Source organism: Hylaeus anthracinus, unplaced genomic scaffold, assembly GCF_026225885.1.
Source record: "Hylaeus anthracinus isolate JK02 unplaced genomic scaffold, UHH_iyHylAnth1.0_haploid 11982, whole genome shotgun sequence".
Taxonomy (NCBI): domain Eukaryota; kingdom Metazoa; phylum Arthropoda; class Insecta; order Hymenoptera; family Colletidae; genus Hylaeus; species Hylaeus anthracinus.
The window spans coordinates 1,950,257-1,977,941 of record NW_026534330.1 but is presented as its reverse complement, the minus strand read 5'-3'; the positions used below and the strand labels follow the sequence as shown (position 1 = coordinate 1,977,941).

Genomic DNA, 27,685 nt, shown 5'->3' with positions numbered 1-27,685 from the left:
AGAACGAACTCGCATTAGTGAAATGGCATCGTACGAATAATCAGCGAGAAACAATACGGGATGTCGCAACATATTCTCTTTCAAATATTTCATTTACTCTCAAATTAACTACAACGAAACATTCCTCGAATGTAAACAAAAGGTAAACAAATTCGCTGCGCCGTTCAAGAAACAAATGATTCATCGTGGTTCAGTGACAGGAAACACGACTCGTAAACGTTGGAAAAGGAGCAATTGATGATAAGACTCACGCACAAGCAATGTAAACAACATTACGAGCGGGAACGGTAAAGGCCATTCAAAAGTAGAGTATACGGATCCAATAATATCCCGAAAGAGCAGACCGTCAGGACCCCGGCCGACGATAATAGAACCGTTTTATTCGCACAGCCGGTATTTACACGACAATATTATTCGCGCGGGCGAGGAGAGAACGAGGAAGAGGGAAAGGGTAAGAGAGTCCCATTAGAGTAGCATGAATCTGTAGACGCAATACGGTGAGGTTAAGTCGACTGGTGTTTCAGTACGCGACGAGACATCTCTCGGTAAGGTCCTCGCAACTAGTTTCCGAACAGTCTTGCTACGTATCGTCTCGTTGCATATTCACCGATTCTGGTTCGCATAAACAGTGAACGGCATCCTTAGCGCGAAGAAAAAATACAAAAAGGCGAAGAACCGGTGTCCACGATGGACGAAAGAGATCTCCACTTGGCCAGAGCGATGGTGGAACTCGAATTAGACGAGAACATGTCGAAAAAAACGGCCATTTCGAGAATGCATGATAAACAGCAGACCTTCAGGTGAGGCAAAGTGCAATGTTTTTTTGTCGAGTGTCGTTTAATGTAACCAATAACGCGCCAGTGCAACTAGAGTCGGTAACACGATATCGTTTCGCGGGAAACGACCGATAGCGGGCCATCGATTACCATGCGCGTTTTTCCGTCGATCACCACTCCGAAACGCGGTTAACGATCGTTGAATTGATCGATTGTTTCGGGAGCTATCAGTTGTCCCGTACCGGTTACGAGATCCGTTTTGAATTCCAACGACCATGCGCGAACGCGCGTCACTTCGACTTTTGTACATCTGCTTTCACGGTGTACACACATCGTGTGTTGGACAATAAATAGCACTTTTCTTTTTTAAATAAATTGGCACAGAGACGCGGCTTTATTCGCGACATTGTGCGCGCCAACACTTTTAGCGTTAAAAATAAACGAGCATTCATCGATCGAGCGGTCATGGTACTCGCAGGTGGCCGTACGCTCGTCGATATCGAGACAAATTTTCTTCATGTAAAGTCCACGTAAAGCGAAGGACAAACTCGTAACGCGTTGCCATACCTATTGCTATGCACTAGGTCACAGTCCATTCGGAGACACGTTCTCAAGTGCGATGGTGGTGTAATGGTCAGCATAGTTGCCTTCCAAGCAGTTGATCCGGGTTCGATTCCCGGCCATCGCACATCTTATTTTGTTTCCTTCGTTTTAACATTAATCTGCGTACCTACATATATTATATAAGTTTTTGTATTCCAGTGCGGGGATAATTTATTTTCTTTATTTATAGCGGGTAAAATTAACGGTTCGATGATCAAAATATTAGGTTGTTCTAAAAGTTTCTTTCGTTTCATTAATAATTAACACATACACAATATTTTATGTTGCATTACTGATTTCTTTACGATCCATTTCGCTCTATTGCTGTTATAACATCATTGCTATGAGATACGGTTGTCTATTTATATAAACACTGCCACACGAAACAACTGTGTGCAAGTCGCGAAAGAAACTTTTAGGACAACCCAATACTAAAGTTGTAAGTTGCATAAAATAACGCGAGAGAGACAGTAAATGTCGGCGGACAAAGGGAGTCGGAAATTAATTCCCTGTAATTATAATTAATCGTTCGATTTTATTTTTGAACGCGTGACTAGTCCCTTCACCGAGATGATTTTGGGCGATCTAGGCCAAGGTCATGGAGCAGACCTTGCCGTTCTTATTGGTAACAATGCTCTCCCTTTTGGAGCGGTATACAGGGTGTCCCAAAAGTCGGGGAGGAACAATTTCCTTTGCAAAAGTGTCGGATGGGGGCTTCGTTAAGGAGATATTAAGCGAAAACTCCGACCAATCAGAGCGCGCGTAGACCGTTCGAGCGGCCGCGGTAGCGAAGGACTACGCGCTAGGCGGCAGCGTCAATGTCCTTCGATGCACGTCGAGTCACTTGTTCGCGTACAAGCGCGGCCGCCAGCGCGTAGCCTTCGCTACCGCGGCCGCTCCAACGGTCTACGCGCGCTCTGATTGGTCGGGGTTTTCGCTTAATATCTCCTTAACGAAGCCCCATCCGACATTTTTGCAAAGGAAATTGTTGTTCAGAATCGTCTCAGCTACCCCCCATTTCCGGCTCCTTCCCGACTTTTGGGACACCCTGTATGTAGAGCATAGATGCAGGAATACGTTCATTGCGAGTATGCTCCAATGCACCGTGACCTTAACACTTTGTTATCGGGATACGAAAACTACCATTTTTTGTATATCGACGGTAGCAAGCGAATGACGTAAAAATACGTATTTTGCATATCGTCGTTCGCCGTAGGTAAGAATGTTATTCCAAACTTGGCCGCAGGCAAAGTCTTAATGTCGCGTATTAAATATTTCTCGGATATTCTCTACACATTTTTAATAGCCTTTCACGTCTCGCTCTTGACGGCCACAGGGCCTAATTCTAATCTCCGACGTGAAGTGACACAACTGAAGGGCTTCCGCCAACGAAGCCAAGGATATCTTCTTTGGCGTTTGATCTTTCAAGGTTACGTCTCGCATATGCATCGTTCTATCGATAGATCATCTAACCATTAACCGCAAAACGTCGACCACTTTCGATAACGATCATTTCCGGATTATTCGAAACGGTGCATTCGCAACCGCGTCGCTGAGAATAAAATGGCATTGTGCGCCCGTAAAAAGATATTTCCGCACTCGTTTCGTGATACATTTACACCGTCCGTTCAATTCGTTCTTTATCGATGAATAACACAGTCTTTTTCTCTTGAAGCAACGTGCAGTTCGAGTTAACGGTCGATTACATCAACACAGTGGAGCCGCGAAGGTAACGCAGTTTTCTACTTTCTAGCCTGTATCCCTGCAACTGGCGCCACCAGCATGATAGAAATTCCCGTTGTTGTTTTGTCTGCAGCAAGTAGTGTCTCGTGGACGGAATCCGGTGTGTCTGGATCGGTAACGATTGAATCTTTCGCGCGTGTTCTTCCTTCTTCGTCGATAAAGAAAGACTGGTCTTCGGGCAGACATACCTCCACGAGACATGTAGCTTGTTTTGTCCGTTCTGGATGCAATTTGCGCTCACTACTACATGCACGTACTTTATCCTATTTTAGCGCAACATCCCGACACGCTTTATTACGTCCTAGATATTGTTCCCAGCAACAGATGTAGCTTCCTTCTACTTAAATTAGTGTTTGAGACGTTCACGGCTAATGACACGCGTTAGCCACACGACCCAGCACCATTTTTTTTTTGTTTCGTTAAGCATTCCAAGCTGCGGCGAGGATTTTTACAACTGCCGAGCGGATATGTGTTAAAAAAGAAACTAGCTTTCGATTGAGTGTGTTGTAAATTAACCTTGAGCCTTAGAAGGTACTTTCTCATGCGTCGCGGTGCAATTGAAACGCAAAGACAACGCGTGCGACACGCGTCAAGCATACAGGTTTCCAAGTGTCCGTAAACCAGCCAATGGTTTGGCACGAATCACGAAAGTTAGCTCGAGTCACGGTCAGGTCGACTACTTTCATCTGTGACCAAGATTGTTTGCGCGTACGCTAAACACCTACGAAGTTTGCTTTCGATATGTTAACACTGAATCTACCAACATTTCGTGGAACTACATATTTCCACCGCGATCGATCAAATGATTTGTCGACCGAAACGTTACATTTTTTATCATTTAATACACAAACATTCAATGTGATGTGGATTAGAAAACAATGTTTGTAAATTGACAAAATGAATTCACTTTTTTCATTTGATTTCATTTTGTTACAAACATGAAAAGAAAATGATAAAAAATTGTTCCATAATGTCATGAACTTAAAAAAAGTGTTTATATGTAAGAAACATACAGGATGTCCCACCTAACTCTTACATCTTAGATGTCTGGCATGTTTTTTGTGATAGAAACCAATGTTAGAAGAAGTCATCGTTTGGGTCGGAGGGATAGACAAGAAAAAATGATTCGAAGACAAATTCGTAGTGCGTTGGTATCAGATAATGTCACTAAAAATTGCAAACAATTTCATTGAGGAACGGCGAACTTATAACTAAAAATATGGGTGGCTGTAAAATTGTGTGTCGCACTGTATAAGGCAACGCAATTAACTGCGTCCGTATTTGTGGATAAATTACCGTCACTTTCAAGTTCACAGTATCATTGTCGCCCTCTGACTATAATAGCTTCAATTCTGTTGGATCTTTATGGCAAGCAAGGAAAACTGACATTGGCCTCAAACTGTTCCTTCCTTTTGACAATTAGCTATTGTCGGAGACTGTGGCCTTTCAAAAGACTAGGAACGCGACAACCCAATTTGTCGCAAGTCCATCTTCGTAATACTTATCGGTATAGGCGATAACCATGACAGCAATTGATTTCAATATCAACAATGTAAACTTACAAACACTTCTTCACAGACGCGTATCGTTTTATCTTATTATTCATTGTTTAGAGTCGTTTCTCGAAAAACTTCGATTTTTTTAACATAATTCCCTTTCTTAGGAATAACAAGGTTAATATGACGTGTAAATCGTTACTCGGAGTTTATAAATTTTGTTGAAAGCGCGCGTTTTATTTACTTTCTACATATGCGTATGATAACGTGACAAACGAGTCATTCGAGACAATTTCTAACAAGTTGCGTTCAAATTCGACTAAGTATCGTCGGCCTTGGATATGTTAAGTCCGATACTATGAATAATCAAAATCGCGTGACATAGAGTAAGTAAGTTAGTTTTTATCATTTTCAAGTTAGATAAGATTTCGTTGTTACTCCTTGCGTTGCCATTAGTGCTTGTCCAGAACTAAGTCATAAAACAACTCATACTTAACGGTACTGAACGAAACTCGTGGCAAAGATTAATTCTGAAAACACGCTTGAACAATCGGAGGGGGGACGTTGCGCGATTATTGTAGCTTGTTTTCAAAGTGTGTCTTATATTCTCCTTACATAGTAGAGATAACAGATGATTAAGTGAAAGGCACGTGAGACGTTTTGAAAATTCGGTAACCTGAAATCCAGCGATCGATAGGAAATCACGATGCACGGTCAGCACACGCGAACAATCTTTTCTTGTCGTTAAATGCTAGGTTATCGCTAAGGTTCTCGCTTATCATTGGAAATTTTTGTTTTCCTTCCTTCCCCGACAATGCACCGTTTGCTGACGGATTGAAGTGTTCGTTGTTACAGCATTTCAGTATAGTGATGATCGGTATATAGTGATGCAACGTGGTAGAACTATCCTCGGTAGAGTGGCCTTGCTCAACAGGAATTCGTGTGTTGCTAAAATTATCAGGTACGGTAGACAATAATCGTATGTGCAGTGAACATTTATGAGAAAGAGCTTATCGTTAAATTGATACGTTGGCACAGAAGATCGAAGACTTCGTAAACTGTGAATAATTTATGAATCGTGCTTTTTTTTGTATCATTCTCTTTGTGAATTATTATACAAGAATGTGAAAAAATGCTATTACAGTAACATTGATTAGACTAATCGATCGCAGTAAGAAAACAATTGTGGGAATTATAATCGAGTGTCACACTCAAAGTGCTTGTTTCTTCTAGCTATTTATCTTTTTTTTTTTTATTGTGACTGGTGCAACTCGATTTCCACGAAATTTTCCATAAACAAACAATATTTGGTTTTTGTATGCGTACAAGAAAAAAAAAATTGAAAAAAGGTAATTTGCACTGCCCGGGAATCGAACCCGGGTCGCAAGAATGGGAATCTTGCATGATGCCACTACACCAGCAGTGCTTCTTAAAAACGGAACGTTACTTTTTACTAGATCCGCGTCGAACAGTTACGAACATATCGATTATTTTCTATAAATAAAATGTTGCAATCGTAACATAATAATCTTAATTTTCCTATAAATAAATCCGTATAATTTATATTCGACGACACATCAAAACGTTAATTGGAGCGTCATATTTAAAAATATGGAGTTTTAAACGAATAATAAACAAATACAAATAAAAAGAAGTTTTCACTATATATGATACAGCGCTGAGTGTAATATTTGCCAAATTTGATTTTGCAGTTTTTTCAAGATATTAAACAAAATTGTTAAGATAGAATTGAACGATTATTTTTATTTTGTTACATTTTGATTGATATACTATTAACGGAAAAAGATATTAGTTAGATTTCTCGGATCATCTATAAGTAACAAAAAATTGTCAGTAGGTAAAAATTATTCAAATAATCACGACGTTTCGACTTTTATTTTTGGATTCGTTTGAGTAATTTTTTGAGGTTAACGCAACACGTGTATCGTTTCAAAAATACGTTCAAATCGGAATGAATATATTCTTGTACGTAATGCTAGCTGTTTTTAAATGTAAAAATGTAATAATACGACGGTAGTTATTATTAACACCATAACATTTTTAAAAGTAAAAGTACATCATTTTATAAAATACATGAGTTGATTTTTTATGATAGATTCTTTAATCAATTGTATAAATTATACAATTGATGATATTACATCGATGATACACATATAAAGAAATATGAATAATTCCTTTCTTATATGAAAAACATTAAATGTTCGAATAATAATGTTTGTGTACGTAAATAATAAATAGTACAATGATTTGGAGGCTAAAATTGCAAAAATAAAAACAAATGTGCGATGGCCGGGAATCGAACCCGGATCAACTGCTTGGAAGGCAACTATGCTGACCATTACACCACCATCGCACGTGTTAGAGAACTTTATTTATAGCAAATGATGATTGTTTCCTGTGACACACTTTCGCGTATTTTAAGAAACGTCATTTGTTATATAGTTGTATCATTTTCCGCATTTGAGTTTATCATTGCAAATTAGCAATGCACAGAGATATTTATTACCAGTCATAAACGTAGAGTTACCCATTCCCATGACATGAATGCACTTGTAGAAAGGTGCACTTATTGTTAACCACAATACCGTTCTTATACAACAGTTTTATATTCTTCTATGAGAAAGTACCTCATTTCGCACAGAGCACAAAAGTCTGTTTTCCGTGTAAGTACCTACTTCCTTTAGGAGCGGATCCTGAAGTGCTGATTTTGGGAGAGGGGGCCGAAAACGAAATACATAAATGCATGTATAGCGGGATGGACCTTAGTTACTTTTGGTGAAACATTTTTTTTTGAAATTTTTTTCGCGTCACTCCCGGATATTAAGAGGCTCGAGCAAAAGACAGTATGACGTATTGCTTAAAAATGAAGGTTCTCTATCTGAAGAATCTGCGAAATAGGAGAGGTAAGAATGTTTTCTACATTCTGCGCCAAATGTTTAGGCTGTTCAAGGTCATTGTGGAATAAGTATCACCATGACGCCTAGTTAATTACTCTACCGTTGTATTTATCGTATCTTTGTCTCATATTTGCTCCAAGGTTTCTTTAAAAGCAATAAAAAAGAAATGAAGAAATCTACAAGCGAATGGAGGTGAACTTCTATGAACGTTAACGATCGCATACTTGTAACGCTTGCTGCTAAATTTACATCAGTATCAGGCAAAATGTAATCTGATGAATAATTAACAATGCCGTGAACTCAAACCATATTAATGGTAATGATTACATAACAATGAGAAAAGTTTTCTCGAGAATTCGAATGAAAACTTTCGTTATACGATTTCGTATGCTAAGCACAAAACATGAATGAAATTTTTGGGAAATATTTATCAAAAAGAAAGAATCTATAATCTTATTTCTGGATCGTATAAATGATTTCAAATAGTTATTTCTTATTTTTATTTCAATTAAAGTATGACCAGCTCTGAGTGTCATCTATTACGAGAAAGAAGTATCTACGTTGAAGGTACGGCCCTGTTGAGGCGCCTGTTTCACCGCGGGATATTTCGGTTCGCTCCTCGTCCTCATCGGTTTTGCAACGCGGTGCCGGCGGCCGCAATAAATTTTGATCACTTTCATACCATAATTGCATTACGTGCAACTGGTTTACAGTTATGCCTTACGACCTGCTTGTTATAATATATGTACATATATACTTCTTGCGGTGCGTATCACTGTTTATTACGCAATCGAAGAGGTATCGAGTCGCATGTTGGATTCGCAAGAAAATATTTTCTTTCGATGGGTGAACCTACGGGGAGCCGACCGAAACCGTTCAACACGGTGTGCAGGGTTCAACAACATTGGGACGCGAAGACGGCGACCGGAAGTCGGCCACAAGTTCTTATCAAGATGTAACCTTTCTGTTGGAATAATCGGGAAAAAGTCCAAGAAGGAAATAACGTTGGAGAGAACGACACGTAACTCTCTAATATTTGCATCGGTTGTATTCGAACTTTGATTAGTTGATCGCGAGGTCTTCCTTATATTTACAACGATTATTATTACGTAACATCGTACACCTGGTGGTTCAACCGATATCTTTTCTATAAAATATTAAAATCGGACTGAACGTTTAGTTCACTTAACACCTGATTTACACCTGATTTTTTTAATGTTTTCGTTTCACGCCGTTAATCTTAAACGAATTCAACGGCTCTAAATTCAGCGACTCTTTGGTTCTCGTACCGTCGTCTTCGATGTTTTTTGTCTCGGATGGGAAAACGGGAAATGGAAAATCGTGATCAGAAAGCGAGAAGACCGAGCATGTGAAAACACGGATATTGGCCCCGCCAACGACGCCGGGAAAAATGAAAAGAAAAGAAGAATATTCCTTTGTGTTCCTGAAAGAACAATGAAAATAGGTCAAGCTCGACATGGTCTAGGCTCGCAAACACGCCACTGACGAGCAGCTGTAAGGTCTCCTTGCAAATGAACCAGTTAATCGTTCATTTGCCTTTCATTGTCGCTTTCACCGATTAGAAGTTTGCTACGCTTCGAACCCAGACTTCCGACAACCGTGACAACAACATTCACTTTTAAAACGATAACCACCATGAGGATGCTACGAAGCAGGAATTAATTTCGTGTATACGTTTATTTTATTTTTTATTACATGCCTTTCATGGGGTGTTCTAATTTGAACGATTGAAAAATAGCCGATTTTGTAGAATTTTGTTGTTGTCGAAATGGTAAGGGATATTGAAACAAGACTTTCTTGCAACATTACGTAATGCCGAAACGATTTATGTGTATTTTTTCATTCGCAATAGTTTTACAATAAATATTGACACATTAGACTCAACGATCGTAGTTTTCGCAATAGACAGCGTACATGTTTTCTAGCAAGTTACGTATTTGAAACAAATCATACTTATGAATTCTTAAATAAAGCAACATTTTGCGGAGAATGATGTAGTGTTTGGAAAATATTGAATAGTGTCGAAATTGTGCCATTTTGAATGGTAGTCTTTTCGTTTGCTTCGTAGTGCCGTCAAAAATAATCCTTTATGATATTTAACAAATTTTCATCGTTCGGCAAATCACAATAAAATATTACACTAACGTACATAACGCGAGTAAGGTTTACAGAATACCTTCGAAACTGTATACTTTGGTTCTAAATAACTGTCATTACATGGTCTTCAGCAATAACTCGAATTATGTTGTTATATCCATTATGAAGTTGCATAACGCGCAGCGAAAAACGCCAAACAAGCAGTTTTTGTTGAGTCATAACTGATCATACATCGAAATCTGCATCTAGCAGAACATTTTAGACGACATGCAGCATGTTGACGGCTATGGCTGAATGCCTCCAACAGTGCTAACTCGACACTTTTTTATCGCGTATGTACGCATGTACATGAGATAGTACGTGAAACGTGGTGGGGCGAGACACGAGTTAGAAAGCCCTAAGTGCCTTTCAGAGACTGCCGCTGGTAAAGTCGCTCTTCAGTGAACTCTGAGCGGTCGTCGATCGCGGTACTCTCGTCACCGTAGTCGTTCATTCACGCAAGATTCCGGTTCCGAAGCCTCGTTTCTAAACCGTTCGCGCGTTTTCTGCAATCGATTTCTCGCTAAAAACGTCTCCCCATGGGACATCGCGACACATTTGCGAGCAGTTCTGTAAGTCGGAACACCGTATCGACGCATAGTAATTAGAACACCTTGAAAAACGTTTTCCTCGTAAATGATTTTTCGGTCGCTACGTTACCTTTAACTAGAATTTCGTCCTTGTAAGTACGCTTTCTCTTTTAAAAATAGTTCGACGCGATTTCGCGGTTAAACGACTCGTGGTCGTATAACTCTGCGAATCCGTTCATTGTAAACGCGATAAAGAACTTGTCACTTTCCGTAGGATTAACGTATCGTTGCACAGACTTATCGCGGATCGTTTCGATAGACGTCATTTTCAAGTCGTTGTTGATGTAACGATTAATTGCAATTTCAATCCAGAGTTGACCCCAACCGATGGCAAGGCGTCGTTGTAATTTGAAATTGTAATACGTTTATGAGAGCGGATATTCGCTTGACTTAGAACCGACGTTAACCATTGTGCAGATGTAGTCGTAAATTCACGGTGTGTTTGTTGCGTTGTTTCTGACGCTCTCCACGTGTCGTTATATTGAAATATCTGAACGTTTGGAAACGAAGCGATAAAAATACTGTATAATTTAGTGCAACGTATAGAGCTGACGTTCGTCGAATGATAAGACTACATACACACGAGAAACAATTTCGATAAGGAATGATCAGTCGCTACGGTTGTTCCGAAGTGAAATTGTCGAAGTGTGCGAATGAAGTAGGTCATAAGCCTGCGCTAAATTCAAATAGTATTAACTCGACCTACCCGTTTCGAAGCAACTTCGTTAGAGAATTCAATTTTTGTAGAGAAATCCTCGCAACAAGGAGCAATTTTCTCCCGATTTACAACGATAATAAAATCGTCTAAATTTCTCAACTCGGTAGTTGTCACTCGAAATTACAGAGTTAACGGTTCGAAGGCGAACGAAATTTGACGTACAAGTGAAGATCGTCGCCTCTCAGTTGCCACTCGAATTGCCGCGTAAAACTCAGTGGCGACTGAGAGTCGCCCCTCGAGTGCAAAGGGTTAATAATTCGAGGAACGATGCTTCGATCATTTTATGTTGAAATCGTCGACGGATTTTAGGATTGCGTTTCTGCAGAACGACGAACGCTGAGACGAGAGACTTTGGAGATGGTTATCGTCGATAGATGTTTGTAACTTTCGAAACGTTGAACATGCGTGCGGCTTTGTCGAAAGTTCGTTACATCGAACACGTGTTTCGTCGAAGGATTTTGTTGTCGTAAAGCCGGTGGGAACGAAACGTCGAAAATGTGTAACACGGTCAGCGGGTTTGCGGAACTTTGTTGAAACAATTCGAAAAGGAGATGATTAACGGATGATGGAAATGGTGAGGGAAAAACCGCGACGACGAAGCGTGAGCGAAATGCTTGACTGGAGGTGCATCGCCAGGAATAAAGGAAGCATTAGCATTGAGGATGCCTGTACAGATGTGCCCTTCCTCGAGGATTACGACAAGGACCCGGAAATGCGCCGCAGGAAGCGTTCCGGCACTTGGCCGTGAGTAACGACTTTGCACCATTTTGAAAAGTGGAAAAAAATAAATATTATACGATCATGAAACGAAAGTTCGTCGGACTTTCCAGACCATTAGCGCACGTTTATTGTCTCGCACGCGTTAATTTTAAACTTCAAGGAAGACTTTCTTCGAATCAGAAGGGATAATATCCTTTTCGATATGAATACATTTATTTAGTAGTCTTGATATCGCTCCAAATGTTGCGTATATTTAAAAAGTAACAAATGTACGAATTATGACGAATGAAACTTTTCGTCGAAGGAGCGCGATCAAAAATTGTTTAAAAAGAATTGAGAAATATTTTATGTATGGTTGATAACAGCGATGAAATCGTTGCGAGCCGTTCCACGTTAAATCGAAAAACGAATGGTCCAACATTTCGGATTTGGTACAAACTACACTATGTCGTTTATTAAAACGTATTTTGAAGGATCTTTTAGCATCGCAAACATCGTGTAGCTATTTCGAAAATAGTCCTTCATTTTCTTGCTTTACCATCTTTTTCTTACAACTGTTCCGAGCGCCGTATTTGAAACGGAGATAAAAATCTAAAAAAAAATTGAAAATATGCTTAGCAATTTAAAATATGCAAAAGTATGCTTTGAAATTGACGAAATAAAAATTATTTAAAGATAGCGCAGTCCCGCCCGTGCAATATAAGGAATTATTGCAATATAAGCATATCGTAACAACTAAATATAATTTTGAAATGTCAAGAAATGGAAATCTTGTCTCATTCGTCGTCTTCAATTAGCAGTGTTCAAAAATGAGGTCAGTCTGAAATTGTCCAAATGAAAATGATTTAAAGACAGTGCGGTATTGTCCATGCAATACTAAGAACCAGATGACTAATACCTACCATTGTTATGCAGGGTATGCGACTTCTGCAAGGTCTTACACAAGAATTAACGGTGACCATTTGCAATAAATATTCGAAACTCAATGTTTGTCAATGGAACGTAGTACTGGAAGCATTCTAGTTAACACTGTTCAACGGGAACGATGAAAAGGTGTCAAGTATTCATTTCTTCAGATAGGATAAGACATAAGAAGATTAATAATAGTTTACCGCAATCGTTTGTATTTAATTCAACAAATAACCCAATACTATATTCAACTTGTTCAGAATTTTTACAGTTTCCGACTTTTAGCTCCAAGAATAGGTTTCAGTCCACAATTGGACATTATTTGTAGAAACTTCAATTGCATAGACTCGGCTGTATATTACTCGAACGGGATCATGTTTTTTCAGAAAGTATTCATTTGTTAAATTTCAAAGTGACAGCATTTATGAAAATTAATAATTAAAAGAACACGTAGAAATTTTGTTTGCCTTTTAAATTTGTTGCTCAAGCAACAATGTGATATTTATTTAGAACTAGGCTGAGTACCATAACCATTTCAAGGCAAAATGAGTATGTAAACTACAGACTAGCGTCTCCGTGGCACAGTTGTTTCCTGTGGCGTTACTAGTTTGCGTGTTTGCTATCCGCTGAAACATTTTTTTTTTTTTTTTTTTTTGTACATTAATATCTTTGGCACAAGCTCCCAAAAATTCATTCTCGTTCGATTCTCAGTACAGCAGTTATGATATTTGTTTGAACCTGTGTCACTATTTTTCAGTACTATAAAAGTCCGAAATATTGCTTGACTTAACATCCGATTTAGAAATCATAAAATATTCCACCATTCTCTTTATTCAGGCCATTGTTTATCGAAATTATAATTTTGTTCGCGGTACCTTTATTCTCATGACCAGATGAAAATGTATTGCAAAAGTTCTCTCTTCGTATTTAAGTCGACATGGTTTGGTATTAGAAACAATACTTTGTTGCTAAATTATTGTGTACATTTAATGAATTGTTTTACATTCGATAGCTAACTTGTCGTCAAGTCCGGTATGGTCTAGTGGCTAGGATACCTGGCTCTCACCCAGGAGGCTCGGGTTCGATTCCCGGTACCGGAATTTCTTTTTTTTTTTCTTTAATAGCTTCAGTTTTTGTATGCAAAGATTATACCTGGTTAAGGAGGCCAAAACTATCGAAACTATCATTAAATCAAATTTGATTTCGACGAGTTATTTGTTGGTTAGCGGAAAAAAAACAATTTGTCCCAAGTCGAGATACAGACATGAAACTCTGCACGAATTGTTTTTTTTTTTTTTCGTTAATTTACCAAATGACTTGTAATTTGAATTTGGTTTGTTTAGGGACACTGTTGATCTCTTTACTCGACTATACAATTTCTAAAAGAATTTAACAATTAAAACGAAACCAAATTATGTACTCAGTTTATTAGAGTTACTACAATGACCTTCTTTCGTGTAAATTTCGCTAAGTAATAGCGGAATACGCTCTCAATGAAATGAAAAGTAAATCGGACGAACGAAGCTATAGCGAAACCAGTATACGGTCGTTCAATTTCGTAATTAAACTGGAACCCCGTAATCCGATTCCAATTCGTGCGAAACTTGAGCAAAGTCGTTTGCTTGCTCAACATTCCTACTACTCGGGGTCGCATCGTGCCAGTATAAACTGATAATCTGTTGCTGGTGTGCCGAGTAGGCCAACGATTTAACAACTGTCAGGCGTTATAGTTGAAATTTACTCGTCGATATAATGACAGTCGTGCATCGATTATTTACATAGTTATTGAAGAATAACAATCGATAACGCGTGTGGTACGTGTTGTCTCAAGCATTTTTCTTATTTCAGAAATAAATATTGGGTTGTCCAGAAAGTCCATGCCGATTTTTTGTTGGTGGTGTAGGTTTAAATAGTGGTGTAGGTTTAAATGGTTGAAAACGAATAACATATATCCATTCCTTAAAAGGTGGAAAGGTTGTGAAACAAAATGGTACCTATGTAATTCGATAAATATACAAAAAAATTCAAATATGCCTTTGCATTTTTCTTAAAACTTGCCGCGAACTTTCTGGACGACCCAATAATATAAACACACTTTAATAATAATAATTCACCATTGAACAAGTAAATTCCTAACTTTCCGTGCATCTTAAAAACTTTGGCTACTGTAACAACATAGCTCCAGTCATCCAGTTAATTTTATAAATAGTTACAACGATAACGTTAATATTTATTATAATACAATTTTGTTTATATGAATATAATACTTTTTCTAATACTTGACAACAAGATACACGCAAACCTGTTTACAATGTGTAACAGCAATGTATGTTTTCATCAGTTTCGATTCATTGCCGCGTCCAAAAGCGAAGTTGCGTAAAAGAAGTTAAATAAAATGAGTAGAAAATAGACGTTGTCTCACGCGCAACAGAATTGATTGGTCGTCTCTAACAGAGCATGCGTGCAGTGCATTGGGCGTCGCGACGCCAGCGTCGACCCGTCCATGGTATCCTCGAGTTTTCTTTTGCAATACCTCAGTGCAGACGCGTGTCTTCCTCCTGGTCGATTAGTGGACTCGTAGTCTCGTTCTTCGAACCCCGTACACGTTCTCGACGCTCCGATAAATCCCTTTCGGCGGTTGGTGCACATGGACGAGGCTGAATTAAGGTAGGGCACGTGTTTGTTACGAGCCCTGAGCCCCTAACCTAAATTTTCGATCGTAACATGTGCTACGATAAACCAAATCACAAAGTGTATTCGAACAGTAGTGAACCATTTACATAACGCGTTTGTGAAACATGTAGAAATGTACGAAATGTTAAAAAATTGACGACATTGCGACACGAATTCTGTCCACGGTAGGCAGGTACCCTTCCCCGTTGTCGAACGTTATCAATTATAAATATCTCTCGAATACCCCGAGGGATAGTCGATTACTGCAAGGCTGTCACTAATTGTCGCCTGCGCTAACCACAAATTACATTCGCACCGACGATGGAAAATATTTGCAACAAATGTCTTCGTCGGGTGATATATCAAGACACTTAAGACTAACGCACCGCAATGATCGTTTATACAGCGTACGTTTTTGCGAAACAAAACACGTTTGTCCTAGTTTGCGGCTCATAATATTTGGAAAGACCCCGTTATCGGATGCGTGTGACTTTTAGGTCGGTGGTAAACATCGCTGTGTGCGTGGGCGTCGCACATCAATGTTTACACGCACGTGTGCAAAGAGGCCGGTACCTGTTCGAATCACGAACGCTTCAGCGGGAGCGTTTTTTGTTGCTCCTTTCTTTGAGAGCGAGAACGCGTTCACCTTTCGCTGTACATTCCATTTGACTCGGCTTTTGCTCGCAGCCTCCGATGGGCCAGGGGGCTCCCGTAGGCTTCGCACATGGCGCCCCCGTTACTACGTCCGTTGGAATTTCAGAAATTCCACGTCGATGCAATCGATTACCGAACCGGACATACGGATCGTTTTCTCCTTTCCAGATTCGATCGAGAGCCTCGAGGGGTCAGGGAAGAAAATCGTCGGTGGTTTTGCAAGCTTTCCAGCCAACGATAATCTGGGCCACCGATTAGCTACACGCGACTTTTCGCAAATAACGCCACCCTCCTTTCCAACAATTCGTTGTATCATTTCGTTAAATCTCTCCCTGTCTTTCTCCGTGTTTCCCAATCAATCGAGAGAAAGTCTGCCGGTAGTCGAACCGAGCGAAACCAGAAGGAAAAGTTACCTAATGGATTTGGAAACATTGTCAAAGTATCCGTAAGATTTCCATTCGTAAGCTTGTGGGAACGTTTTCAATTTTCGTTCTGTCTTCCACAACCAACGCGCGTACGTTTGTATCGAACGACACACTCGTGCAGGCACATACGTATAATTTTAGCTGACACACCGGTAGATTTATCGCACGATAAGATGCGACATCGTCAACTATTATTACATAATAATAAGATAGAGTTAGTATCGACAAGAACCGTGGAGTTTACGATATACCGACGGTTCTGTTGAAAGAATCCCATAATTGTTGGCTACCTCCGGTCTGATCGTCATTCTGCGTGCAGCCACCTCGCGATTCGGTCCTTTCTACAGGCTACTCCATGTAAAATATGTGCGACTAAAACGCTTCGCTGATCGCGACGAATAGAGAATATTTCCGTCGCGAGTAAGCATTGAACGAGAAACGAGGTGAAAGTTTGGTGTGCGAAACAGTGAATTTCTTTGAAAACTTCCGAATGATCCAGACCGGACAAAGGTTCGTTGCGTGTCTACAATCATCCGCCGAGACCGCGCGTTCGTTCACAGCATAAACAACACGACTAACACGTGAATTATGTTCGCTTGCATCGTGCATTCTTTCAAGTGTGACTAGTCGACGGGGAGTTCAAGGTTAACGTATCGATGCTTCGAAATGTTCCCTCGTTATGGAACGCGATCTGTTTCTGCGTGACAATCGATGAAGACGTCAGAAATCATCGACGCGATCGCCACCGACAACCCAAAGGTTAATTCGATGAATGTTGTTCCTTTAACTGGAAATATAACGCGATTGTGGTACTCTTTGTTAGAAATAGCAAGACTGGATCTAATTCAACACTTAACGCGTAGGCATTGGAAGTTATGCCAAGTAAATTCTAATTTAGTACCATTGGAACTGTCAAGAAAAAGATAGTTTGTCCTTGAAGCTGTATCTTACTATTTCTTGATAACTAGATTGGTCAAAGGCCAACGTTCATTTCACGTGGATCAACCGTTGTGTATCAATGATGAATTTTACAAAAAGTATACGTGCTCGTGTTTCGAGAATCTTCGTGTCCCCACTGGACGGTATTTGATCGCACGATAGAGTTTTTATGTAACTCGAGATTACAGAGTCAGCTGCACAGACAACGGTTAGGAGAGTATCATGAAAAAAACGCTACTACTGTTGACTCGTGAACGTAGCGTGACACAGTGATAGCGCCGCTGCGCTGAATGCTAGTTCGTTCATCGTTGTTTACAACGTACTCGATCGGTGGTAAAGTCGAGCGACGGAACTCGGTCGGTAATCGATTCGAGCGATCGAAAAATTGAAACGAATCCTTAACGGGAATCGTTATACACGATTGCGCAACTACTGCCAAAGTTGGAAGCAATTAACATAGTTGTACCTTGGACAACTCGACGGAATGTTGCAAAAGCAAATGTCTTTCGTAACAGCCGTCTGAAGTTCGAAGAAAACTTTTTTCAACGTTTCCCGAAGAGCTCGCGGTTAATTGGTCGCGTTTTATCGGTGAAAAAATGACGGACCAAATGTCGCCTTTGCTGGAGATTCGAAGCAATGGACACCTAGATGTCAATTTCGATGTCGTTGATTCGCTGGGAAAGAGATCGATCGACGCGTCGATGGAAAATGTTCCACGGAATAGAGTGCTCAGGTAGCAAACTTTTTTTCCCTCGAAATGAGAATCGGTTTTAAATTCTGAAAGAGGGGTAACGATACGAGCGTAGAATGAGAACGTGATCATTGTTCGTGATTAAGATATACAATAGCGCGTACGTCTCGAAGTTGCGCGTTATCGGTGCACGATTAATCCAGAAGTTACGTACGATTGCGATAATCGTCCGCAAATATTCTGTAACCGTGCGGAATTGCCATTCAGCCGATTATAATTGTTATTAGTTTCGTGAAACTATCACCCGCTATCGTACGTCAAAGAAAACGAGAAGGGTCTGTGCGTACGACCACATCATGTTCACGTGTATGACACACGTCATAGAATGGCTTAAGTCATCAAATCTGTGTGCATGTGTATTCAACTAATTTCACATAAAGTTTCTTTCGATGCGAATGACGGGTTCGTCTTGTGGGTCTTGTAAAAAATGTCTTACGCTTCTTTTGTAAAATATTACGTACGTTAATGGTAGTCGGTTATTTTCTTGAACACGTTGCTTCGTTTGATCGATGTATTTCGCTTGTAAATCATGGTAGTAGGTAATGAATCACAATTGACTAGCGCTCGCGTTAAAAAAATTATGACCAATCTGTGACAGCCCGACGTCGTTTCACCACGGATCCTTCAGTCACTTTGCGAGATGCCGACGTAATTGCTCGTACAGTGTATTACAAATTGATTCGCATGCGCTATTATGTCTCGGTGTACTCGCATGAATAAGTACTACGTGCAGTTTGTTCTGTTTTTTTTTTTTTTTTTTAATATATGTGTCACTACAGTGACCACGATACATTGAATCTTCTTCTATTTCCGCTTGTCTGTTACGTTCTAAAACAGAGAATGGTACGATAACAAAGTTCAGGGGCAAGTGTACTTTATCTCACGGAGCAACGTCGTGAGATACTCAATTAACTCAATCATTTCACTAATAATTGTACATTTTTGTTCCCAGGAGAACGAGAAGTCTGAATGCGCCGAGTCCTATTCAACAGTTCGGCCCATGCGGGCGTATTATGAAAAACTCCGCAATGGTCATGTAAGTAGATCTACATTTCTGCAGTTTCATTGATCGTCGTGTTTGTTACCATTGTGGTGACCAAGGGTAGGACTACGTGTCGAATAAATGTATATTCGAGTAGTTGTTTTAAAAATGATTCGATTCGTGAGTTTTGCAATACATTATGTAACCTTATAATCTCACGAAGTTCAACGAGGTTCACCCTAAAATTAGTAAACAAAGTGTGACGCATCAAAGTATTATTTATTCCTCACGGCATGTTACATTTACATAACAATGATTGTTATATGTGCATACTAATTACTAATGCCATAAGTAAACATAAGTTACATCATTTATTCATAGATTAGAGAACCTTGGATACGTGTACAAACAGGTGTAATAATAAATTTCATTGAACAATAAACTTATATCAGCACTCTCGTGGAATGCAACAATTATTAACGGTAAACTACCAAAACTTGTTAGATCAAGAAAAAGTGTTAGATAATTGTGCGTTATACTTACTATACTTAAAGTGCGTTTTTATTTTGATTACACAGAACGAAAATAATTGATATAAATAAACAATGGTTGCTTTCGCCAACCTAAAATCGTTGTGTATCGAATTAATTAACTGAAAATGAATCTTTGGCATAAGCATTCGATTGTCTACCATTACGAAGCGTATGAACAGTAAGTAGAATGCTTTTCTTTCGTTACTTAAACGAAAACATTGGTAGAAGTAATTTTGTAAATTATTCCTATAAAACGGATAGCGTTCGTATGATCGTGTTGTGCGCCTGCGCGTCGTCCGATTGTTTACCGTTAAAAAACGTAGTGCGATGTTCGGTCCACGTTCAGTACGAGCGCGACTCTCAATCCGGTATCACGTCATGGTTGGAACTGTCAGGTAGGTTCTTCATGGAACCATAGAAATTGTATTAGGTTTACAGTTCATAAGAAATCCATACTTATTAACAGTCATATAACGTCACTTTTCAAATATTAAAATTTAATATAACAATAACCATAATTAGAAAAACAACAATAGCAAGAATAATAATAGTATACTGATAACTAAAACAACAAAAATAATTGAAATACTACGTTTGTATCATCATAGGCAGACATTAATATTGACTATTCTCAATTCTGGAACACTTGTACATTATATAATATTCTGTGTTTATAGATACACTGGATTAAATTTGACGACAAATATTTTTTCTACGACATTCGTTGGTTGGTGTTTTTTTTTTTTTCTAATACAGTATAGAAGTTACTTAAAAAAGTAGAAATGTTGAAGTTGAAGTTATTCATGAAAGCAAGAATGTCTTGTCATAACAGGATACTTCAAAGAAAATACAAAGTTAAAGTTATATTCCTGAATGCTAATATTTACAATGGTTTTTATTTGCCTATTTCTAGTGTAAGAATTCCTCTAAATGCGAATAAACATAATTCGGATCATGAATTAAAATTTGACGTAAAGAATAAATATAATTTTTCAACAGTGTAAATATATTTTAGTTTTTTATAATTATAATTACTGTCGATAATAAAAAGAAGAAAAAAATAGATAATAACAAAAAAAAAATCGTCCCTGAAGAGGTTAATTATACACAATAAGGTGTTCGAAGATGTATTTAGATTGACGTATTTCATTAACCCATGCGTCATAAAAAAATCAATCACTGTCGTAAAAATCAAGATTCAGCGATAGATTAGTAGGAAATCGAAGTACGAATGACATACAAGTTTTTTTTATAGATATTTTCGTTTTTGACCGTTAAAAAGTGACCTGTCATACTCTATCGAACCTGACTTCTCGTCGGAAAGGAAGCGGAAATCAGTGTTACGCTTGAAGCAGTATAACTGTGATTATAACCAGTAATAACCATCGCTTAATAAGATACAACACCGTTTGCACAAGGAAAATTCTGCACTAATTAATGCTCAAACTTTTCCCGAGCTTTCAAGTTCGTAATACGACGCGTTTATTAATGAATATTTACAAAGTGTTTATTCAAATGTAAACATATTTCGATGTAACGTACGCACTTTCGCCGGTACGAAAATAGTTCTAAAAAACAAAATTCGGGTTCCAGAAGCGATTAGTGTAAATTCTGAAGATTATAAGCCAATGAAAAGAATGCAAATGCCGCTTAAAGATCACCCCTGTGTTCATACCTAAACTATGCATCATTAATCTTTTCGCACCTTTGATCTCGGCGACCCTAATACAATGATAAGCATTATGATCAACGCTCTCTGCATGCAAATGAGCGGGTACCTATCCACGGAAGCCCGCTCTGTGCTTTTATTAATATTAAATAGCTCGATCAACAATCATTTTACTTTGGAATATATATACCTCCAGGAATCTATCACAAAATTATATAAGCAACAAGAAACGTTTTCGTAGTCTTTAACAGACGGCATATCCAGGCATGTCTAGGCACTACGTGTTGTATGTACTAGATTGTTACGCGTAGAGTTCGATTAGAGATGGCCAGAATCCTATTAGAAAAATAAACGAACGACGAATAAGAAGAACTCTTTATTTATTCAATTAAATGGTGCTTTGAGTAAGCTCTAACTAGTCCAATGTAAAACCCGATACGGTTATAAAATCCAGTATATTGTTAAGCGAATAATGGATCAAAATTAGGTTACCTTTTAATCTTTATTCGAAATTCGAATTGTTATCTAACGTACATCATCACACATACATATACTTAATAGTCTCATAATCAGTTAATCAGTGTACGTAGATTTGATAACTAATGCTTATCTGCGTACCGGAGCCCTTCTAAAATTAATCCTCAATTTAACGTATCGCAATATTTATTTGCTATATAAATTTGAACTCGACTTTTATCGTTTCGATAAAAAAAAAATTCATCTGTTAACAATTTGCGTAATTACGCACTTGTTTATCGTAAAGCTGAATACAATATCATTAAATAGTTTCAAAACTTCATGTTTGTCTTATTACAGGACCATACAAGACCCTGCCTCTCAGAGGCTGACGTGGTACAAGCCGCCTCTCACTGTCCTGGTCATCAAGAAAGTCCGTGACTCTTCGGTGTTGCCTCCGTTCGTCCAGTTAGTCACCTGGCTAATAGAAGTAAGTATTATTGCCATCTGATATTTGTCCTTCGCATTAACACTTGTCTTCCATGAATTCTTTGCAACTTTGAAAAACCATTTCACGCTTGAATATTTATTTACGAACTGCCTTCTTCAGCTGCGGAGTGTTATATTTCGAGTTTAATTATTAACAACTCTTGTTACATCCGTTTCTGTTGTTAGAACCGCATATTAATGGTAGGTAAAGCAACGTAAATTTTATTTTTCATTGTTATATATCTTGAATTTTAAATCGGACTGCCTTATAGATACGTTCCAAGTTTCATTATAATTGCTACAGAAGCTTCTCCATGCTGCGGTTACAAACAGACAGATACAACTCCGTTTTATTTATATAGATTATGCATAAATCGAGGCCGCCAGAAAGTAACAAAGAAGGAAACTGCTTCCAAGAAATCACCTTGCGTCCTTTAAGTGTCATTATATTTTTACTCTTATTATCCTCCGCTTGGTATCCTTGAGACTTACAAGTGCGATGCGATTCTTCGGTATATCGGTTCGGCGTGACTATAAAGCCGTATCGAGTTGTGTAAACGATAATCTTGCATCGTATCCCTTTGTAAACATTAGATAACAATGTTGTACGTGTAACGTGTAATCGTTTCACGTTTCTCTAGTTGTACACAGCAGAATCAAAGTATACGTCATTTACGATGGTTACACTTAATATGTGTTCGATTGATAATAATACGCACGCGTGATGCTACTTACCTGCGCAGCAATGCGTAGACAAAATATGAAATTTAACGTTCTACTCGTTCGCAGGAGAAACGGATGGTAGTTTTCGTCGAAGCATCCGTCTTGGAGGATTCAGCCTTAGCTAGGGACCCCAGATTCGAGGGCGTTCGAGATAGGTTGCAGACCTTCAGGGATGGTACGGACGATCTGCAGGTAATCACTCTTTTTTCCAAGTTCTCAAACTTTGTACATATCGTACCGTTGTATTGGCTACCGTCAATATTGTTACAATATATGTATTTACCGTTTCACGTCTGAAAGTTGACATTCATTTCTATGCAAGGATCGCATCGACTTCATCATATGTTTGGGAGGTGATGGAACCCTCCTATATGCAAGTTTGCTATTTCAACAATCAGTACCACCTGTAATGGCGTTTCATCTTGGTTCATTAGGGTTCCTGACACCCTTCGAATTCGACAATTTCCAGGAACAAGTAACAAACGTATTAGAAGGTGAGTGACTACGCTCTAATTCGATTTTCCTTGTGACTGAAATGATTGGGTGCCGCGAGTGTCTGTATCCATGACAATCGAACGACGATACGATACTTGATTTTAACAGGTTTTGCGAGAAATCGGACAGCGCTGGCATTAAACAAAAAATCTGGAATTTTATGACTGTCGTAAATAAGTATAAAAATATTCTTTCTACGCAAATGTCGTGTCATTATGTTGTAATAACTAACGAGTTGTTATTATTATTATTGACATTTTCGCTCAATTTCTTGGTCCGTTTTTAAGCGTTGCTCATGAAGCCATCAAAACACTTCTATACCTTGTCTGTTTACTTGAAACTATCAGTAGGCTTCGATTTGTCCAAGCGTTAGCGTTTCCAGACTTTGGTTTACATTCGAGCCTTTATCGGGGATTTTATTACTTCTCGCTTATCTGGTGCATTTTGCAACTCGCGAAGATCGTCTTTATATCTTCGAACAATTATAGAATCGTTGTGTGATTTTAACCACCAAGCACCTGATTCACTCGCAATAGACGCTCGATCCTCGAGCTCCGACGATAAGGAATCACCGAAACACTATAATCACTGTGTAACCTACTGTAGAACCATCACATACCTTTACGCGCAGATTCATCGAACTGTGTAGAGAAACGAAATAACATAAAACGAACGGTCACTTGTATGCTCGGCATATCGCGAAATGGCCGAATACGTCCCGTTGAACGCGAAGTTATAAACTTGACGAACGTTGGCCTTCTGTTTAGGTCACGCGGCCTTGACCCTGAGGAGTCGGTTGAGATGTATCATCATGCGGAAAGGAGAGGAGGGTAAACCGGCCAAACCGCCGACAAATCTTCTGGTGCTGAACGAGGTCGTGGTTGATCGTGGCCCGTCTCCGTACCTCTCGAATATCGACCTCTTCATCGACGGCAAACACGTGACCAGCGTGCAAGGTGATGGCCTGATCGTAAGCACACCGACCGGGTCGACCGCGTATGCCGTTGCAGCCGGAGCCAGCATGATTCATCCTTCGGTACCTGCCATCATGATCACACCGATCTGCCCTCACTCCTTGTCCTTCAGACCGATCGTTGTGCCGGCCGGCGTCGAGCTGAAGGTATTTCCGAATTTTTTTACGCTACAACGACGTCATTACTTTTTATAGGCGTCGACAGGTCCGTCGGGGTAACGTTGACAGAGAAACGTTCTTTTCTGTACCCGAATAGAAAAAAGTTCTGGACCTTTGTCATGTGGTTACAAAAAGATGATCTTATAAAAAAATTATGCGTATAATGTATTAGAATCGACTAGTTGTTAATTACCGGAGTAATTAGCATGCGTCGAATAACGTGAAATTAGTATGACGCAGTATTTCCGTCTGGGTCAATCGAGGCTCTTATTGTGGTGACGTCAAGATTTCTAGTTCGTTGTGTTGCTCCGTAGAAGGAAACTTGGTCTCAGTGGACATCGTCAGCATTCCCAGACAATGTGCTGCCCCTTGCCATTTTCAACAAACTCGATACGTTTGTAAGAGCGTTATGGGCATTCCATGTAACGATAAGACGAATACGGAAGAAGCTTCGCGTTTGTGACGATAGTACTCTTTAATAGGTCGTCGCGAAGCTATTTCTGCCATTTCCAAAAACCGCTAACGTTTAGATAACTAGCTTGTTCGCTTTTACTGTATGGCACACTAATCTCCGATATGTGGAAAAGCAAACGTCACGAAGCGATAACCTAAACTTCGGACGTATATGACGACCTAACAGAGAGTACTATAGATTGATCTTGACGTAAGCGATGTACACCGACCTTACAAATTCTTGGTGGTGCTAACGATTTAATTATAACTTGTTACTTTCTATCATAGATTTCTGTTTCACCCGATAGCAGAAGCACCTCCTGGGTGTCCTTCGACGGTAGAAATAGACAGGAGCTCTTCCACGGCGACAGGTAAAAGTTAATCGTTCGTTAGATCTGTCTAATCGTTTGCGTTTTTCGCTATTATTTCAGATAATGGCAAACAGCAAGGCCCGCAGCACAGCTTACGTCTCCTTTGATGGTCGCAATCAGCAAGAGCTACGCGTCGGGGACAGGTCTGTCCTGTTATTTCGTAAAAGACTTTCGTCTCCTCTTTCTACATTCATCGCAGCTGCACGATGGTGCAACATTACGATACGTTCATTTATTTAAATTCCGTTTCTTTTCCCCCAAGTTCATTTTATTTCTCCTTTCTTGGCTCGGTTTGTCAGCAAACATCTGTACATGTGTTACTACCGACTTTGGTATTTCTTTATCATTCCGATCGATGGTTCACAAAATGTCCGCCTCTCTAATGACGATTGGTTTAATGTAATCTCATTTCTATCCGTTCACAACATATTTTTCTAGAAACGAGACGTTGGCTGTCCTGCAAGGTGATGGTGCTTTTCGTGTTTTCATCTATTTGTCGCTATACTCGTGTAGGTTTGGTTTCGTCGAATCATCAAAGTGGAATTTTTGTCCCTTTGCAGCTTGAGGGTGACTACTTCCATATATCCAGTGCCTAGCATTTGCGCCGCCGATCAAATTACCGATTGGTTCGACTCTCTGGCCGAGTGTCTACACTGGAACGTCCGCAAAAAGCAGAAACATTTGGACGAACTAAGCGATCTGACCCACTCTTCTAGCAACGATACGTTGGACTCTCTCGATCGTGACAGCTAGGCCAGGCATACAAGTCACAACGGATTGTGGCAAAATCAGCGATGTCAGCCTAAATTCTAAAGAATCAGTGCATTTTGTTGTCGTCTTCGAGGTCTGATCTAAAAGTCACCGACTCGTTGGAGAAACCTCACGGAAAACACGTTTTACATGCATAACCAAGCGTGGCTTGTGTTTACTCCATCATGGGAATAGGTGTGATTGACACACCTCGCTAGATAATTGTTAAAAATGCCAGAACATATGCACGTTGTTTAGACACAATAACGACATTAAATTTACGATAAACTGAGATCAAAATTCTGCAAACGGTCAAGAGTATGTAAGACGATTGCACTATGAATTCAAGAGCTGGGCAAGAAGGTCTTTGTTGATAGATGAACTATGTTGTAAGAATTCTTGCATCTTCACGGAAAATCTGCAGACGCACGTTTCTGCTCGTGATGTAAACATTTGTTTGGATAGCTAGCGATGTGAATTCAGTGCATCAAAAGCACAACTAAACGATCGAGAAAAAAATTCTAGTGTTTCGCGCCAAATGCATAGGTTTACTGTTCGTGTACGTTCACGTAACGATGTTCTGTTTCGATTTCGCAAACTATGATGAACGGGTCTTTAATATTTTTGTCGAATTATTAACGACGTTAGGTGTAATTTTTCTTTCTTTCTTCGTGGTAAAACGTTTTTTAATTAAAATTAATGCATCGTTTGTTTGAAAGGATGTATCGCTCAAAAATGGGGTACAAATACAAAAGGGGTATTAATAATTAAAATGCTAAAAATATTGTAGAATAAAGTTCCTGCCGTAAAGTGACATGATCTTCTTGATTACGATTACGAAATATGTCAGTACAATTGAAACATCGATTACATTTCAATTTTTATAAGAAGAACGGGAAAAGCAACATCCGTAATATTGTATGTTACCGGGAAATCGTAATAACAAATTGTGTCAAGGAGAAAAATTGCAAAGACAATGGAAACGTTCCACGTTAAGCGGTTATATTTATTTTATCCACGTATGTCTTTCTCGATGCATTTTAAACCACCAATTTAAAAGAATTTTATCCTTTATACATGGATATAAATTCTGTTCGGTTTCTCAGACCAATTTACTAATTATAATGAGTAAAGCACACAGGCTCTAATCAACTATTAAAAGAAAATACAAATTGTTGTTGGTAATTTCCACGTTTTGACACCGAAAATGGTCTAATTGTGGATCATTCTGTTGTAAATGTTGATTGTACTTTCCTATAAATGAGAATTTTTAATAAAATCATTTTTGTACAAAGTTTTATTGTTCGCATAATTGCATTTATGGTAATTAACATAATATTAAGATGAAATAATAACTTAAACATGATCAAATGTGTAGAATACTCTAAAATAATTAAAAAACAAAACATTCCGGTGTACCGTGTCATACAGTGTGAAAGAGCATGGGAAGCAATGAATCTGAACAATAAAGAAAATTTCATAAAAATATATTATACAAAGAGATAAATTTCGTTAAAAAAAGTGCGACGATAAACACATGTGCGAGACAAAATGGAAAAC

General features: G+C 39.0%; 1 protein-coding gene and 4 non-coding genes across 18 annotated transcripts; 3 read left to right on the top strand and 2 right to left on the bottom strand.

Moving 5' to 3' along the window:
• The first annotated feature begins 528 nt into the window (after nt 1-528).
• Nucleotides 529-27,420, top strand: LOC128885898 (NAD kinase-like). Of its 14 annotated transcripts, none has more exons than XM_054140250.1 (9): nt 529-800; nt 3,055-3,108; nt 19,025-19,108; nt 22,073-22,202; nt 22,991-23,116; nt 23,247-23,418; nt 24,187-24,539; nt 25,436-25,518; nt 25,936-27,420. In XM_054140250.1, exons 1-9 carry the CDS (start codon nt 688-690, stop codon nt 26,126-26,128), a joined length of 1,308 nt encoding a protein of 435 aa, XP_053996225.1. In that variant the 5' UTR covers nt 529-687; the 3' UTR covers nt 26,129-27,420. The 14 variants fall into 14 exon arrangements, with proteins under 14 accessions (XP_053996225.1, XP_053996227.1, XP_053996229.1 ...); XM_054140248.1 differs by lacking the exons at nt 529-800; nt 3,055-3,108 and adding exons at nt 10,078-10,265; nt 11,327-11,745; XM_054140245.1 differs by lacking the exons at nt 529-800; nt 3,055-3,108 and adding exons at nt 10,078-10,265; nt 11,311-11,745.
• On the top strand, nt 1,393-1,464 carry Trnag-ucc (transfer RNA glycine (anticodon UCC)). Its single transcript has one exon. It is a non-coding gene; the product is annotated as a tRNA-Gly (tRNA).
• On the bottom strand, nt 5,974-6,044 carry Trnag-ccc (transfer RNA glycine (anticodon CCC)). Its single transcript has one exon. It is a non-coding gene; the product is annotated as a tRNA-Gly (tRNA).
• On the bottom strand, nt 6,921-6,992 carry Trnag-ucc (transfer RNA glycine (anticodon UCC)). The gene has a single exon. It is a non-coding gene; the product is annotated as a tRNA-Gly (tRNA).
• Trnae-cuc (transfer RNA glutamic acid (anticodon CUC)) lies at nt 13,659-13,730 on the top strand. The gene has a single exon. It is a non-coding gene; the product is annotated as a tRNA-Glu (tRNA).
• Nucleotides 27,421-27,685: the final 265 nt, after the last annotated feature.

Excerpts from the sequence above, each read along its gene's own strand:
- LOC128885898 (XM_054140248.1), top strand. The coding sequence starts at position 11,564 with ATGATGGAAATGGTGAGGGAAAAACCGCGACGACGAAGCGTGAGCGAA. Across the intron at positions 23,117-23,246 it reads ATGGTACGGACGATCTGCAG|GATCGCATCGACTTCATCAT; the intron begins GTAATCACTCTT and ends TTTCTATGCAAG. Across the intron at positions 25,519-25,935 it reads GAGCTACGCGTCGGGGACAG|CTTGAGGGTGACTACTTCCA; the intron begins GTCTGTCCTGTT and ends GTCCCTTTGCAG.